Raw genomic sequence first — 17,723 nt, 5'->3', positions numbered from 1 at the left:
AAGTTTCTGCAGCTGGCGTCTCCAGGTGGGGTCTGGGCCGTCAGGCTCATGTGATTGGTGGAGTGTGAAAGTCTGTGACAGTCTGTGAACCAACAGCAGGTCAGGAGCTCCGTTAGTTTGATATTTAAAACTCCAGTTTTCAGTGAAGTGTTTTGAAAACAGCAGGTCAAGCAGATGTAGGAAAAAGAAAAGATTTTGTAAAAAGTAAGAACCATCTCTCTTCCAGCTGAGCAGACTGTTACCCCAACAACAGCCCCTCCAGTAAGTCCACATTTCAGAATAGAATAGAATAGAATAGAATAGAATAGAATAGAATAGAATAGAATGGAATAGAAAAGAACAGAATAGAACTTTATTTGTCATTGCAACAAGTGTAATGAAATTGCAAAAGACCTTCAGTCAGTGAAAAACAGTAAAAAGTGCAAAAAAAACGCTGCCATGTTCAGGTGCATTGTTGACATGGAGGTAATTGTTATATTGTAATCAGGGGCGTATTTAGTGGTTTGGGGGCCCAAGGCAAACCCAGTCAATGGGGCCCTCCATGTCCTTGTAACTCCTCTTCCTCAGAGCTAGACTGGCCTTCCCTGGGTCCACTGTCTCTTTCCTAGAATCAAGGCATGAGACAGTGCTAATCTTCTACATGCTAACTTAATGCAACTAAATGCATTTCCTCAAGTTCTGTACTTTAGTTTGATTTAGAAAAAAGTAAATACATAATTTAGTCCACTTTGTCCTGGATTTGAAATCTTTTATGGTCAATTGACAGCTTATTTGTTCCACAGTGGGGAATTTACAGAGTAACAGGAACAAACAAGAAAGGATGAAGTGAAAAACATTACAATAGGTAAATATTGAAAAAAATAATTTAGTAAAGAAAAAATATGTAAATATCAAGCACAACATCAAACTGGAAACAAATCTCCTGAAAGAGGTGATATTTACAGTTAGCATACTTTTTGGTACTATTATTTTAAAGTGAATGTATTTTTATTTGACCCCCTGTCCAGTGAGTTATGTTTCCAAAAAAGAGATTTTGTACAATAATGTTTATCACCAACTCCAAAAGTTTGATTTAGAGAAAATGATCCTGTTTCCTGGGCTAGATAAAGTCCTTAAAATCCTAAAAGTCTGATATGTTTATCTCAGATCTCAGAGCAACATTGGTTTTATTTCACACTTGGTTGAAAATAAGAAAAAAATGGAGAAAAAAGTATTTTTTACCACTTTCTTCCTGAATCAAATGTTCAGATGTGTTGTAACATGGAATAGCCCATTGAATAAGAAGGGAGGGGGAGGAGCCAAAACCATCATTACAGATTAAGCCTTTGGATGGATTTTGAAGCATGTGAAGTAAGATTTAGAAAAAAGAAATGCTTTCAATTGAAGAGAACTTCATAAATCAGTTTTTAAGAGATGCTTTGGGGGCCCCTGGGAATCTCGGGGCCCCAGGCAACTGCCTGTGTTTGCCTCATTGTAGCCACGCCCCTGATTGTAATTATTTGAGGTAGTGGTTTCAGCTCTGTTCAGGACCCTTACTGCTGTTGGGTAGAAACTGGTTTGTTCTTGTAGTGATAGACCTGTACCTCCTGCCTGACAGTAACAGATTAAACATGTGGTGTCTGGGGTGAGAGGGGTCCTGGGTTATTTTTCCCACCTTTCAGAGGCAGCGGGAATGATGCAGTTCTTCCAGTGTGAGGAGAGGGCAGTCGGTGAGGTTTTTAGCTGTGTTGATGATCCTTTGTAGTGACGTCCTCTGAGCCACTGTGCAGCTGGTGGACCACACACAGAGACAGCACGCCAGGATGCTCTCCATGGTGCACCTGTAGAAAGACACAAGCAGTCTCAGGGGGATGTTGTTCTTCCTGAGCACCTTCAGGAAGTGCAGTCTCTGCTGGGCCTTTTTCAATAGCTCAGAGGTGTTCACAGTCCAGTTCAGGTCCTTCTCTAAGTGGACTCCCAGGTAGCAGAAGTCCTCTACCTTCTCCACACATTCCCCGTTGATGTGTAGGGGTGGAATGTCTGTTTTAGTCCTCTGAAAGTCGATGAACAGCTCCTTGGTCTTAGCTGTGTTGAGGAGCAGGTTGTTATCTCTGCACCACCCAGTCAGCTGCTCCACCTTAGCCCTGTATGCAGACTCATCCCCCCCAGAGATGAGCCCCACTACTGTGGTGACGTCAGCAAACTTGATGATGGTGTTACTGGGGTGTGCAGAGGTATAGTCCGATGTGTAGAGGGTGTAGAGCAGGGGGCTCAGCACGCAGCCCTGGGGGGAGACGATGCTGATTAGAACCCGGATGTGTGGTCTCCTACCCTCACCCTCTGCCTGTGGTCAGACAGGAAGCTGTAGATCCACATACAGATGGAGTGTGGAAGTCCAAGGTCTTCCAGTTTACCCACCAGTTTGAGAGGAAGGATGGTGTTAAACGCAGAGCTGTAGTCCACAAAGAGCATCTGTGTGTAGGTCCCCTGCTGCTCCAGGTGGGACAGTGACATGTGGAGCGCTGTGGCTACAGCATCCTCTGTTGGTCTGTTGGACCTGTAGGTGAACTAGTGGGGATTGAGACTCTCAGGGAGGAGTGACACCTCACTCCTCCCTGAGAGGAGGAATGATGGATTGGGACAGGGACCGGTTGAAGATTCTAGTGAACACTCCAGCCAGCTGGTCAGGGCAGTCTCTCAGCACCTATTCAGGGTTACCATCAGGTCCAGCTGCCTCCCATGGGTTGACCGCCTGCAGTGTGCGCCTCACGTCGTGCTCCTCCAGTGTGTGGCTGGAGCTGCTCTGGACCACAGGATGTGGTGTAGCTGCCTCCAGAGATCCTGTCTTGAAGCCGGCAAAGAAGCTGTTCAGCTCCTCTGCCAGTGAGGCTCCTCCCTCAGCATCTCCGGTGTTGGTCCTGTAGTTCATGAGGTGCTGGACCCCCCGCCACACCTGGCTGCTGTTGCTACTCTCCAGGTGGTCCTTGATCCTCCTCCCACAGTCTCACTTGGCCTCTCTGATGCCCCTCTTCAGGTTGGCTCTGGCTGCACTGTACAGAGCACTGTCACCAGCTCTGGGGGCGGTGTTTCTGTCTTTAAGCAGCTGCTGGACCTTCTGTGTCATCCAGGGCTTCCTGTTAGGGTACACCTGGATGGTCTTGTCCTCTGTGACATTGTCCATGGAGTTTTTGATGTAGCACAGAACACTGTCCGAGAAGGGGAGTGTATGCAGGGATCATGAGCAGAGAACATGAGGTCAGACTGGCCCAGGTGTGCTAGCTGTTTAGCCTTGTAGCCCAGCTTGATGTTGGAGTACACCTTGTCCAGTGTATTAGCTCCTCTGGTGGCACACTTGATGTACTGATGAAACTTGGGAAGCACCGTTTTAAGGTCCACATGATTGAAGTCCCCTGCTATGATGTGTGCTGCCTCGGGGTGTCTACTCTGCTGCTTGCTAATGCTGCTGTGGAGTAGCCCGTTAGCCGTGCTAGCATTGGCATCGGGCAGGATGAACAACAGTCACAAACACCGTCGCCGTCTAACTCCCGGGGAAGGTAGATGGGCCTGCATTTAACAGTCACAGAGTGACACGGAGCAGTGGCTGCCCACAGTCACCGCGTCAGTACACCAGTTGTTGTTTATGTACGAACACACACCTCCTTCTCTACTCTTCCTGGAATCTGTTCTATCCTGTTGAGATGCTATATAGCCCGCTAGCTCGTTAGCTGAGTCCGGTATGGACGAGTTTAGCCAAGATTCTGTGATCAGAATAATGCAGCTGTCCTTAACGATGTTGTTAACTAAAACCTGGAGCCTCAGCTCATCCATTTTGTTGGTGAGGGATTGTGCATTCGAGAGAAAAATGCTTGGTAGCGGTGGTTTGTGTGGTTGCTTCCATAGCCGCGTAAGCACTCCAGCCCTGGAGCCCTGCTTCTGCGTTCTCCCTCTCCGCTGGCATGGTGATCCACGAAGACCCAGGAGTTCTTGCTATGTCCGTTGGGATGTTGTGTGAGTTAATAAAGTCAGAAGTAATGCTGTGTGTGACCTCCTGGCCTATCCGGAGCAGTTGGTGTGTGTCAAATCTGGTATTAAGATCGTCCATTAGTCTGTTTTCAACACACTGGTTGAGAGAGCCGTAAGCTGCAGCTATTGTGAGTGTCGCCATGGTAACATGCCACCATTTAAAAGTGAAGCTTGGAGAAATTAAATGAAACAATGAGGAAAAATGTAACCTGAGGATAATAAGCATCCCATGTCATTGATGGTACCTTGTTTATTACATTTATTGCATCAGCTGGTTATCATTAATAAAACAGATCCCCAGTAGTTTCCTCTGTGACCAGTTGATTTCTGTCACAGTGCACCATGCTACTGCAGGAAAGAAGAAACGGTTCATGGACTCAGCAGACTAACATGACAGCGTCACAGAGGACAGCTGTGACATACGTGTAACGTTTGGTCTGCTGGGGACAGCTGAAGAGCTGCCTGAGCTTTCATGGGCGTACTTCACATTCAAGTTTTTAAAAAGCATCGAGAGGACTTCCGGTTGCAACATAGAGAAAGGATGCACGCTAGAGAGCTCCCAGCCCGCTTTCAAATATTTCATATTTAACTGAACTTCTTTTTCCTTGGCTTTTTGGCCTACACATCCCTCTTTATTTTAATTTATTTTTATATATTTCATGGCAAACTGAACAACCACCAGAGTGCCAAACAAGGCATTAGCACTCAAGCTACGGTTAGCTGTGCAGCAGGGAAGGTAGCATCGTATGCAGCTAACAGCACTAGCAATTCCCCAAAAATGGGGTAAATGAACATGGAGGAATGAACAACTACTGCGCTTATCTCTATGGATCAGCTGTCAGCAGAGTTCGAAATACAAAGATCAGCACCCTGAGAAGACTCATCGTTACTTCTTTAAGAATCCACTAAACCACTTCAGTCTTCTCTGGACTCGTTGCAGAGAGCAGTGAAGTCTTTACAGTATCACCTCACCTCTGTGGAGTCGGTGGCTGGTGACAACTTTGAACATCTGGCTGCAGTGGAATCCACCATGAAAGAGCTCCACACCCAAACCAGTCCCCTTTGGATCAACTCTATGACCTCGAGAATCGCCCACTGAGAACCAACCTGCGCATTTTGGATATCCCCAAGGGAATGAGGGTGGCAAAGACCTGGTCAAAAGTTCATGTCAGAGGTGTTGATGAAGATTGTGGGCTCTGAAGTCTTTCCCACACCCCCGAGCTGGAGGGAACGCTCCGGACCCAGACGTTCAAATCCAGCCAAAGAAAATCCTTTGATACATTTCTGGTGTGTTTCTCTAAATTTCAACAAAAGGAATATATCTGCCTGGAGCCCTCCTGGGTAGAATATCCCAAACTGCCCCACTAGAAGTTTTTGCAAAAGGTGTTTTGCCTGCAGCTTGCCTTAGAACGAAAGACAAGTATAGGCTTAAATGTTCCTGTTCTGTTATTGTTCTGTAAATGGGATGGGGTTATGGGAAAGGACACTCCTAGTTTTTCTCTACCTATACTATTTTTTACTTCTACTTCAAAGTTAACCTATGATGCTCTACATTTTTTAGTGGTATTTACCTACCTTGCCACAGTGACTCCATTTTGTGGGACAATTATGGATGACAGAGAGAATTCAGGAAAAACAAATATATATTTTATCACATACAATGTTAAGGGTTTAAACAGACCAATTTAAAGGGCTAGAATGGCATTTCTTCAAGAATCTCCCCTCCTAGTGAAAGATCAAACCAGACTCAGAAAACTGGGTGGGCCATGGGCTCCACTCAAACCTAAACTCCAGAAATTGTGGAACAGCTAATTTAATACATCAAAAGATCCCATTTAAGACAGCCACAGTCCATTCAGACCCACAGAGACACTTTAGTATGGTATCTGGACTTCTTTTCCACAAGCCGCTCAGTGGTAGAGTAGTCGTCTCTCAATCGGAAGGTCGGGGGTTTAATTCCAGCTCCTGCAGTCACATGCCAAAGTGTCCTTGAGCAAGACACTGAACCCCGAATTGCTCCCACTGTTGGTCAGTGGTGTGTGGATGGGTGTGAATGGATTAGATAAAAGCTGATGGTTTCTATGGGAAATCCACCATCAGTGTGTGAATGTGGTGTGTATGGGTGAATGAAGACTAGCAGTGTAAAGCGCTTTGAGTGGTCTGAGAGACTAGAAAAGCGCTATACAAATACTGATCCGTTTACCATTTAGGTCAGTTTTTACGTGCCAAATTGGAATGATGAAAACTTCATTAAAAAAAAAAAAACTACCTCATTTATACCAGATCTAAATTCACACCAGCTAATAACACAAGATCCATCAGATGCTAAATCTATAGACACATCAAAAATGGCCAAATCATCATTTTTTATGGATCGTAAAGGAAGTGTTGACCCTTGGCGGTCCTTGAACCCACAAAGCTGATCTGATATTCTTTTCCTCAGTTCACCTCTCCTATAGTAAAATAATTACTTTTCATATCACCTCCACCAAGGAGGTTATGTTTCTGGCCAAGTTTGTCTGTTTCTCTGTGAACAACATAACTCAAAAAGTTACAAACGGATATTCATGAAGTTTGGTGGTACTTTATCATACAGCCCGCGTCTTACAGTGTAGTTTCGCATCTTTAAAGGTGTAGTTTCCTCAACTTTTAGGGTAACTTTTTGAAATGAAGAGAAAGTGACACATCAAGGTTTGCACAGTAAAAGCGCATGTCAACAACACTGTTTTGATAAGTTCATGGTATTGTATTGTATTTCCTTGTCCTGCACTGTTATGGTGACTGTATGATGTCCTCTGTTGTTACTGTTGTCTGTTGAGGTGCAATGTTGTTGTTGTTGTCGCTCTGTAATGTACAGTCAGTGGAAATGAATTTCCCCTCTGGGGACCAATAAATCTAAATCTAATCTAGTCTAATGGTAAGAAACGGGAAACTACACATTAAGACAACAGCACTTACACTTTAGGTATAAGTATAACTACTACACAGGTTCCTGGAAATGATGTGTACATTTCGTACACATCATTTTCTTGTGGACCTTTTTGCACTTTCTATACACTTTCTTGCTTTTGTTTTATTGATTGCTGCTGTGACTCCTGAATTTCCCCTCAGGGATAAATAAAGGTTTTTCTTGTTCAATTTCTATTCTATCTAAAAATATTTAACCAGTGGAAAACTTCAGGTCTAATTTCAAATCACTGACTTATGATGCTGTGAAGGCAGGGAAGAATTAGTGGGCGCACATACTTGGTGCGCATCAGAGGGAATAAAACTAGGACAATTACATTTACTTACCAAGAAGCCACCCATCACACACATTGCCAGCATGCAGTCTGCTCCCAACCATGCTGTCATGCAGGATGTATGAGCCGGGTGTTGAACCAGGCCACCTCGCAACAATGTTTGTTAACAGCATTTGCACATCACTTATGATTAGTACATTAATGGAGTGAAATTGTTTCAGATTGATGTAAACAAATTCATCATGTGATGGCGCTTTTATATCAATGTGTGTGCAGTCGATAGCTCCGATTACATTTGGAAAACTGGCTCTTGCTGCAAATTGCACTTAAATGTTGGCCTGTTCAGCTGCATTGTATGGGAAGTTGATGTACCTGGCTGACGTGGATGATTCCATCCCACACGGCTGGCATGGCTCAGCTCAGGGTCGACTGGCACAGCCCTGATTGATCGGCCAACTCCCTCTGGAATGTCCCAGCGAGGAACCCTAGTGTGGTCAACACCTGTGTGGGGACTAGCAGCGCATGGCTCCTCGCTGTGTTGCGCTGCAGAGCTGGCCGCAGCTCCGCGCACAATTGGGTGATTCTCACGAAACTGTCCTGACTTTTGCAAAAACAATTTTAGTTCAATTTTGCTAGTTTTTACTCTCATTAGTAGCAAACAGGGTCTCAATTACCTGACTCAATTAAAGTGAGCAATCAATATATTTTTTTTACATTCATTTTCATAATGTTTTATTGAGTCATCGACCAAATAAGTTCATTACCGTAACACATTTTCAAATGATGATTACTGAATATGTATGAGAGGTAGACTTTTTATTTTTTTCATGTTCTACTAATAGTTCAGAATAGCCACATAGTATAAACATTCCGATAAATGTTTATGGATATAATAATTTTAGCTATTATGTTCATTACCGTAACAAAATTGCATGTTTTGTACTATTTTTTTTCTTATAGTGTAAATTTTACAAATAAATACAAAATGTCAATTTTCTAATCTTAAAAGACGTGACAAATAGTTCCTGTGCAAACATAAAATTTGAAGTTACTACTCATTCCCATCCATGTATTTACATATACAACAAGTGTTATGGTAATGAAAAGTTGTTACGGTAATGACCTCACATAGAGGCCTTGTTTTTAGTATTCAAAATTAGGTTGTATTGCCCATATCTTTTTCACTGTTTATCATGTAGAGCTACATTGGAATTACTGAATGATTCGATTGTCTTGGGCTGTCATTCAGAATTGCCTGGAGGTGTTTCTTCCTCTGCTTGTACCTCTTGGAGTTCTCATTCCACTTTGCTCTTTGTTTTTTCTTTTTGCTGTTTAGCAGTTAGTTCTCCTACAGACTTCAAAAGGCCCCTTTCTTTTCTCTTCTTATACCTGCATATATACAATCTTAAAACATTCTTCATTTTCAATAATGCTGCAAATCTTTTGCCTGTGCTTCTGCACCCTTGCCTTCTTAGCTTCTCTGGCTGTTCTTTTTTCTGCCACATGTCCTGATCTTAAAGGGCAACTCCGTTTTTTTGACACCTGGACCTTATTTATAGGTGTGTGCAAGCTCATATACTCACTAAGACAAACATCGTGCAGCTCAGAGTCCTTCAGAAGTTATTTAGATCCAACCCATTTTAGCCGCACTTAGCGGGGGCAACGGCAAGGGAGCTTCAGAGGTGGAGGATCGCCCTCAGGAACCGAAAGCGGCTCATAAGCCAGTCATCATTTGCAAGAAGATCCTCCCTGTCTCTAAAGACACGCTCTCTTCTAATAGTGCTATATGCGATGTCTTCAAGCAGTGCCAAAGCGGCCATTGTGTTAAACAGTATGTTTTTGACTACTTTGCACATACTTTTATATCCACCCAGGTAACCGCAGACACGTGCATGTTAATTGTTCATCAAAATTCATTGTTCACATGTCTCTTATGTGTAGCTATTCAGTCTAATGACTAATTGTTTTCACATGTATTTATCTAATAGTTCCCTGCATCACCTGTAAGTGTCGCCAATGGACCAACAGCGGCAGAAACGTGCGTATGCCAGCCATGGAGTTGGTGTAAGGCACAGCACATTTCCACTGTCATTTCACTCTTGATACATCTGAGCTGAGAAAAAGAGCGTACGCCACGTTTTTGTGTGTACGCACCCTTTATACATCAGGCCCCTGAACTCCACCCAAAAAAAGCTTAAACTCCAAGCTCAATACAGCTCGCTTACTATTGAAAAGACAGAAAAACTCTTGCTAAAGATCTGGGGCTATAGGGGAGAGCGGGGTAAACTGAGCCACTTCTTACATTGTTTGACCTGTAGGCAAGGGGGAATGAAATTGAAGTGAAATCACACTAATTTCATGATGTCTCACATCAATGGAAATATTTAGAACACATCCATAATGATTGGTCATTGAAACACAATCTGTCAAAAAAAAAGGTCTTTGTGGCTCAACTTGCCCCAGCTAAGGGGTAAATTGCTCCAGCTCAGAGGGTAAATTGAACCACATGGGGGTAAGTTGACCTTTTGACTTTTTTTGGTGGCGTTCCTTGAAGTTGATGAACCAATCTCCATCTGAAAGAATAGGGACCTTATTAAGAATCTGTTTAGATACAAGACCACGTTTACCTGAGTTGAATTGTGATCTCTTCTACACTACCTGCTGAACGGTCAGCTTTCCAGCTCTCGGGGACAGTGATATTGTTTTTCTCTGCCATTTCCTAGGCTTCTTTGGCCATGGAAGTGGACAGTTTTTTCACACGGTTTGCAGGGTCTTCCTCCATCTCCTCTGTGAAGACCCTCTTTGAGTTTGCTGTCCCTGTGTAGCCCTCTTTCTCTTTTAGGAATCTGTGTCAGGTTGACCTGTTGATATTTCTCTCTGTGGCCACTTTTCTTAGGGATTTTCCACCCTGCACTTTGGTTGCTGCTCTATGCATCTCCTCAAGGGGTGTTGAGCCCCAGTTTGTCTTCCTGCTGTATTTCTTCGGCATCCTAGCTTGTCTACAATGTTACACATATTTAAAAAAAAAAACAAAACAAAAACAAACAAATCATTATGTATTACTACACATAAACACGTTTTACCTCTGACACTTTAATGCCTCATTGTGGGGTAAGTGAAATCACTGGGTCAATTTACCCCAAGTAGTTTGGCTCACTTTACCCCACAGCCACCATTTTGTTAAAAACAACCTAGCCTAGCAATTCAGGCTAATACCGAGCTACACAATTCACATGGTTTTATACATTGATAGTTCAGCTACACATTTGATGTATGTTTTTAAACATAGTTAAAATTATTTTGAGTTTATAGTCATTATTAGTGATATGCTGAAAATTTACTTTGACATGCAAAAAATGATTTTTGGAGAATAAAAGCTACTTGCTACTTCAACTTTTGTTTCTGTTCACCACAGAGAGCTTGAAATGAGGTGGGCTAACTAAATCCAGAGTCATGTGACCACTGATGCGTACCGTTTCCCAGAGACAGGGGGTGGGTCAATTTACCCACAGGCTCAACTTACCCCGTTCTCCCCTATCTTTAAGGACGATGATAAAACTTTTTAGCACACCAGTTAGAGTCAATCAGTCACCCATCAAATTCCAGGCATAAAGTAACCCAACGGGGAATAAACTATTGACCCTGAAGCAATCAACAAAGGCTTTACTTTATTTTATTCTAATCCGTATTCATTTAGACGCTGCTGTACTGCTTCAGGTCGTGCAGTCCTTCAGCCAGCACGTCCACCATGTGTCTAGAAGTGCTCCTCATTCTACGAGCTGCTCTGATGGCTCTGTCCAGAGAAGTGTCCAAACAGAGCTGACGGTCATCCAAAGGCCACTGTGTCCTCCTGGCTCTCACCTCCTCACCGCCTCTGCCCCCTGAGGACGGGCTCCTTTCACTGCTCACAGCGTAATAGAGGGGAAGAGGGTACAGCCTACAACAAGAGCAAAATGAAGGAAAAATACAATATCAGTCCCTTTTCCTCATGTCTGCAGGACAAACATCTTTTTTTAGAGCACAAAATTCAAAGAAGAAAGACACTGATGCCTTTAACTAATCATATGATCCCATCAGAAGAGACTACTGATCTCATTAAAGACACTCAGCAAGATTCACTTCATGCATCTCTGAGGGTTACAGAGGAGGACGTGACAGATCAACACGTCACAGGTCTCAGTCAGAGGGCATCACACTCCTCTGAAACAACAAATCAACAATCATCCGGAAACTACCACAGAGACTCTTTGTGCTCCAAGTGTTCCTGATTTCACATCCCACTGAGCGTGCGTGCGTGCGTGTGTGTGTGTGTGTGTGTGTGTGTGTGTGTGTGTGTGTGTGTGTGTGTGTGTGTGTGTGTGTGTGTGTGTGTGTGTGTGTGTGTGTGTGTGGACTATGAGGAGACTCATGACTCACAGGATTGGTGGATTACTCAGTGTAATGCCCTGTGGTGGTGCTGGTGGAGCTGCAGTGCTGAAGTTTCTGCAGCTGGCGTCTCCAGGTGGGGTCTGGGCCGTCGGGCTCGTGTGATTGGTGGAGTGTGAAAGTCTGTGACAGTCTGTGAACCAACAGCAGGTCAGGAGCTCCGTTAACACAAGGAGTCATTCGTCTGGTTTCATTCACTGCAGCTTATTCATGGGCTGATCAAAGTGGGAGAACTAAGTGCTGCTGATGCTGAACAACAAGTCAGGCCGGTCATGAGTCACAGCTTCATTCCAGCACAGGGTGCAGAATGAGGAGGTGAACTGTTCACATCTGTGATCTGTGAGGATTCACAACTCAGCCTCACTGGGTCTCAGCAGCACCACAGTTTTGACCACATGTTGTCTAACCTGGCACAGGTCTTCTGTTCTGCTTGGGACACTGATGGAGCAGGCAGTGATGGCAGTGAGAAGAATGGGCCGGCTCTCTGCTGCCACCACCTGGTGTGACCAAGAAAACACGTGCAGTACAGTGAATAAAAAAATAATACCTGCACTGTGAGCTGGGTTTAAAAACTAATTCACACAATTATTCCACTAGTCTCTCTGACCAAACATGAAAAAGAAAGTCAAAAAAAGAGCATGCCTGCAGAGGGAAAACACCAAGGATGAAAGGAGCCTCCTTACTCCTTACCTTCAGGTTGCCCCCGGCAACAGAAACAGCTCAGCTCACAAAAAGGAGCTGTATGACTTTTGCTGTTGGGTCTGTCTACTGTTTCACACTCACACACACACACACACACACACACACACACACACACACACACACACACACACACACACACACACACACACACACACACACACACACACACACAGTTTTTGTCAGCTGCTAAAGCAGATCAGGTTGTGGTGAACTTACTCTTAAAGGACTTAAGGTCAATCCCATTTCCTTAGCACATGGTTTTGCTTGTTAACGTATAGTAAAATGTAATTATTAGCCATGTTTTGAATAGTTGGTTTTATTTAAAATCGCTCACTGTAATGATGGAGCTTACGCTGCTATATCTACAGCTAACGCTAATAGTAGCTACAGCGATGTGAGAGCAGGGTGACACATTCACAGCAAACAGACTTCACTAAAATGAACTGCATTTCACCAATGATTGGACAGATGAGCTGCATTCAGGAGCTGCATTAGCTACACAAGCTATGATAAGCTAACATAACAGTATTCAGAAGCTAAATAATATAGCTCCTGAGTACTGTAAGGTTAGCTTAATGATAGCTTTTCCCAGCTTAGCTGTCTCATCACTCATGTAATGCAGTCCATGGTAGTGAAGTCTGTTTGTTGTGAATGTGTCGCCCTAATCTGACATCAGTTTATCATCACTTTGTAAAAATGTGTTCGCTTTGGAAGAGGAGAAACAGTCGCTCTGCCTACAACAGCCAGAGAGAGGCAAGGGGAGAAGACGTAGCGCGGATCGAGTGGCGTCTCCTTTCTAATAGGTGTGTTTTCACCCCTCAACACATGAACAGTTCTGAGTGTTTTCCTCTGAAGAAAGTGTAAACTCAGATTAACATACAGACATCAAGTTGAGGCCTTCTTCTTCTATGTGCCAGTGTTGGTGTCTCCTTGGTTGCTTGTCTGGCCAAAGATTCTCCAGCATCATCAGCCGTGGCTCTGTCTCTTCTTTCCCTGCTACCATCCCTTTCAGACTTCTGATTTTTCAAACTGCGGTCTAACTTCTCCTCCAGTGTGCTCAACTGTGCCCGTAGAGTCTGGAAAGTAACACTTCACAGAGACACAGAAATGAACAGACAGGGTTTAAAATCACATGAAAAGATGTTTGTTTTTGCATTTAGTGTTAACATTGATTCTTTAAAGAACTCACTCATCTGAGGCAAAACGAGAGGCAAGGTCAATGAAAGAGAAACTATGTGGTTGGGATGTAAAAATATTTGGTGACCACGCTTAAAAGGTAAATTTGTGAATCATGTGTGAGTCCAAACATAAACACTACCTATGAAAAACCAAAGTCATGCTCCACCACACCAAGCATCAGATAACACCTACTGTTAGGAAACCACAGGTATTAGCAGCCAGCTCTGCAATGTCATACAAAAGAGGAACATAGAGGTTTCATACAGGTGTTTCTGTACAGACAGGAACTCAGAGACCTAACCTTGTCTCCACAGCAAAACCAGCTAGTGCTACACCCACTCACCTGGGGTCCCCCACCTGACAGGGGGAAGGAGCTAGAAGAGACATGTCACGGTGATGGCCGGCAGCGGGGAGGGAGCTGGAGCTGCTAGGGGAGCTGATGGACCTGGCATTCAGTCTGTCTTCATACACAGCTGCATGGACAGACAGGGACAGGCACAGAATACACAAATGAATAAAAGCGATCACGTAATGAAAAGGTCAAGACAACCCAGCTCATACTGCAAGTGTTTCAGACATTAAACAACGCAGGAATCCAAAAATCTGTGACTTACACCTGTCACTTTCAATCCCAGTCCCAGCTCGGCCCTGATCTAACTGGCAGATCTGGGGCTGCAGAGAGCTGGAAAACCTGCGTCTTCTCTGCCCCTGCCTGCTTCTCCTGGGCAGGTCTGGGCCAAGCTGGGAGCCTCCTTCTTTCTGTACAGAGGCCTGACTTTGTAACAGAGAGGAGCCAGGACTTGGTGCTGTGACTGGGCCTGTTGGATGCTCCCCTGAGTTCCCTTCCTGAGGCACTGACACACTGCTGCACCAGGGGGGGACAGAAAGCACCAATGGAAGGACCAGAACCATAGATCAGTATCTTAGAGAACCACAGTTAGTGATGCTGTGAAAATGAGCAGAGGCATTGGAGCACAACAAGCCGTCCTCACCGCTTTGGCTCCCCCTGGTGGACAGGAGTTATGGTTGCTGCAGGTGTCAGAGGACTGCTCTCAGAACCAACAAACCCACTGTCCATATCCGGGGAGATAATCCCATCCTGAGAAGCACAGAATACCATCAGCATGAAATTAGTGAGATTACACAAGATGGGCTCTGTGGAGGGATCCACACACACACGCACACACGCACACACGCATGTACACACGCACGCACGCACGCACGCACGCACACACACACACACGCACATGCACGCACACATGCACGCACGCACGCACGCACGCACGCACACGCGCGCACGCATGCACGCACACACGCACGCATGCACGCACACGCACGCACACACACACGCACGCACGCACGCACGCACGCATGCACACACACGCACACACGCACACACGCACACAAACTAGTGGTATGTGTGTGTATCTTGGTCGCGGGTTTCGACTCATTGTTGGTTGGATTTTGACCTGAGGTCAGAGATTGTTTTCTTGTGCTTTTCTCTTTGAGCACCTCGCCCCCAGCAGAGCCAAATAGCACTGAGCGACCAAGAATCATGTGATGGATGAAAACGGCTCCAGCCTTTAACTGATTGATGAAACTAGAGAAGATGTTTGTGAGGACATCATGTTAACCACATGTCACGGTGTAAGGGCGAAAGATTCAAACCCCAGATTTTTGAAACAGGCAGAAATCAAACAAAGGTATTGTTGTAGAAAAAGGAGGATTCAGAGAGTCACTTTTGAGTTTGTTGTTCAGTGGGAAGTTGGGGATGTTACAGAGTTTAAACCTGTGCAGAGACTGGACTCATGAGGGAACGTTATCCTCCTGAGACCACTGCTTCTGTCTGCTGTTCACTTTGGATTTTCCTCGCTGTTTGGCTGAAGTATGACCTAAAAGTGTGCAATAACTAAACTTGGTCATGGTACAGGAGGTGATTGGTTATTAGTTTTATTATGAAGTTATTAGCTATTGTTATTTTACATTAATTGAATTATAAATTTGAATATAGTTTGTACCTTTCTCTGTCTTACTTTGGGAGCTGCTGTTGAAGGTTTTTTGCAGAGACTCCTGCCACCTTCTTGTGATGTCCTCATGTGAGTCGGGTCTCATTTTAAAGGACTAACTCTTTCTAACATTCAGTGGTAGATGACGGCAGACAGCAGAGCCACACCCAGGGGAAAACCTGACCTGAGAAAGAAGCCTGTGGATCTGGAGTTTGGACTTCCTCCTCTCTGAAGCAGAGATCTCTCCCAGACTGCTCAGACTGCTGCTGTGGGACCTCATCAACGCCCTGCGGCTCCTGGGTGCAGGAGGAGAAGGTACAGGAGGAGAAGGTACAGGAGGAGAAGGTACAGGAGGAGAAGGTACAGGAGGAGAGGGTACAGGAGGAGAAGGTACAGGAGGAGAAGGTACAGGAGGAGAAGGTACAGGAGGAGAAGGTACAGGAGGACTGGAGCTGCTGCTCCAGTGTTTGATGGGGACAACAGGAGGAGGGTCCAGATGATCTGCTTTCCTACAAACAGAGAAAAATGATCCTCTCCTTAAACATATTCACATGGATCTGTTTTAGTGTCCTCTGTGGTATCCATCTAAAGATGCCTGTGAGAACAGTTTCTCACACAGATAACCAACATTCAATAAAGTGTGGTAACGTTAATCCCTGGATGTAAACGGAGCCTGTGGGTTTTTTATCTGGAGTATAACTGACTGATCCACTGCTTTGTCATCGTGTAGCAGACATTTGTGTTTGCTGTCAGAGAGTTGAGGTGGAGAGGATCCAGAGTTTGGATCCAGAGTTTGTTTTTAGTTTACTTGCCTGGGTGAGCTCCTCCCCCCATCAGCAGCATCTCCTTCATGGACAGGTGGAGGCTCAGCTGGGCTCTGGAGAGGGACAGAGAAAAACAGAACCTTACAGGGCTGTGAAAATGACTGGGTGTTTTCTCCAACAGTCCCAGCCATCAGACTGACAGCTCAACGACTACTGTGTGTCCTCATTTCAGCAGAGGAGGTCTTTGACAGTCTGCAGCTGTGACAGGACACCCAACCCTCAGACAATCTTCTTTCTGACATCACAGACCATGTTCATTTCCTCAGAGAGCTTTAAAAAGAGTTCATTACCTTCTGCAGGAGTGTCTCTGCCTGGCTGAAGAGAGGGGTCAGCTGCTGACCAACCTGGGGGTCTGGGCCTCTCCTGCAGGGACTCCCTGCAGAATGACTCTCAGCAGAATGACTCTCTGCAGAATGACTCTCTGCAGAATGACTCCCTGCAGAATGACTCCCTGCAGAATGACTCCCTGCAGAATGACTCCCTGCAGAATGACTCCCTGCAGAATGACTCTCAGCAGAATGACTCTCTGCAGAATGACTCCCTGCAGAATGACTCTCTGCAGAATGACTCTCTGCAGAATGACTCCCTGCAGAATGACTCTCTGCAGAATGACTCTCTGCAGAATGACTCTCAGCAGAATGACTCTCTGCAGAATGACTCCCTGCAGAATGACTCTCAGCAGAATGACTCTCTGCAGAATGACTCCCTGCAGAATGACTCCCTGCAGAATGACTCCCTGCAGAATGACTCTCAGCAGAATGACTCTCTGCAGAATGACTCTCTGCAGAATGACTCCCTGGAGAGTGGAGGAAAGAAGAATTATTTGAGAGATCTTACACTGACTGGTCAGATATCATGGCAGCAGCTGAGTAACAGAAGAAATGAGTGATTGGTAGAGTAATAAACGAGCAGAGCAGAGTGAATCAGAGGGCTGAGAGCAAACAGGTCATCTGTTTGGATCCCACACAGAGCAACGACTGAGAGAGGACACTGTCTGATTGAGGGCATAACTACCCTGATGTCTGCTGTCTTCAGCCAGCTGAGCTGAGGCCGAGCTGATCTCTGCTCTCTGAGCATGAGCCAAGTCCAGCACCAAGACCTTTGAGGCCTTCTTGGCCAGTCCTGATTGCAGCAGGTAGCCAGGCTTTGGGGGGTCTGAGTACAGGTTGACCTGGAGCGCGGATGACAATGAAAACCACACATAAATAATATCACAGTAACATGATGATATTTTTAAATGAGCACAGAATTTGGGCTTTAGTGAATTCAGTGACAGGAGTCCATCATTTTGAAAACAACAGTTGATGGTGTTCCCCATAGTTTATAGTTTTACTTCTGTTTCT

The 17,723-nt window shown here is 44.9% G+C and overlaps 2 protein-coding genes across 2 annotated transcripts in view; both read right to left on the bottom strand.

Moving 5' to 3' along the window:
• Positions 1-451: 451 nt before the first annotated feature.
• Positions 452-4,177, bottom strand: LOC141795402 (uncharacterized). Its single transcript, XM_074676258.1, has 2 exons — positions 2,398-4,177; positions 452-2,263 (listed from the first exon to the last, which is right to left on the bottom strand). Exons 1-2 carry the CDS (start codon positions 2,491-2,493, stop codon positions 1,658-1,660), a joined length of 702 nt encoding a protein of 233 aa, XP_074532359.1. The 5' UTR covers positions 2,494-4,177; the 3' UTR covers positions 452-1,657.
• Positions 4,178-10,911: 6,734 nt separating this feature from the next.
• Positions 10,912-17,723, bottom strand: part of LOC141795175 (uncharacterized) — a 28,327-nt gene continuing 21,515 nt past the window's right edge. The window contains exons 7-17 of the mRNA XM_074675969.1: positions 17,395-17,551; positions 16,671-17,176; positions 16,369-16,433; positions 15,741-16,065; positions 14,543-14,649; positions 14,165-14,412; positions 13,894-14,023; positions 13,252-13,460; positions 12,077-12,166; positions 11,661-11,802; positions 10,912-11,181 (exon numbers count right to left, since the gene is read on the bottom strand). Of these exons, the coding sequence (XP_074532070.1) occupies positions 10,938-11,181; positions 11,661-11,802; positions 12,077-12,166; positions 13,252-13,460; positions 13,894-14,023; positions 14,165-14,412; positions 14,543-14,649; positions 15,741-16,065; positions 16,369-16,433; positions 16,671-17,176; positions 17,395-17,551 (2,223 nt within the window). The 3' untranslated portion in view covers positions 10,912-10,937. The remainder of the gene's footprint in view (positions 11,182-11,660; positions 11,803-12,076; positions 12,167-13,251; positions 13,461-13,893; positions 14,024-14,164; positions 14,413-14,542; positions 14,650-15,740; positions 16,066-16,368; positions 16,434-16,670; positions 17,177-17,394; positions 17,552-17,723) is intronic.

Source organism: Halichoeres trimaculatus, unplaced genomic scaffold (genome assembly GCF_033239565.1).
Source record: "Halichoeres trimaculatus isolate MK-OKI-2021-1 unplaced genomic scaffold, fHalTri1.1 fHalTri1_scaffold_8, whole genome shotgun sequence".
Taxonomy (NCBI): domain Eukaryota; kingdom Metazoa; phylum Chordata; class Actinopteri; order Labriformes; family Labridae; genus Halichoeres; species Halichoeres trimaculatus.
This window is presented reverse-complemented; position numbering and strand designations above follow the sequence as displayed.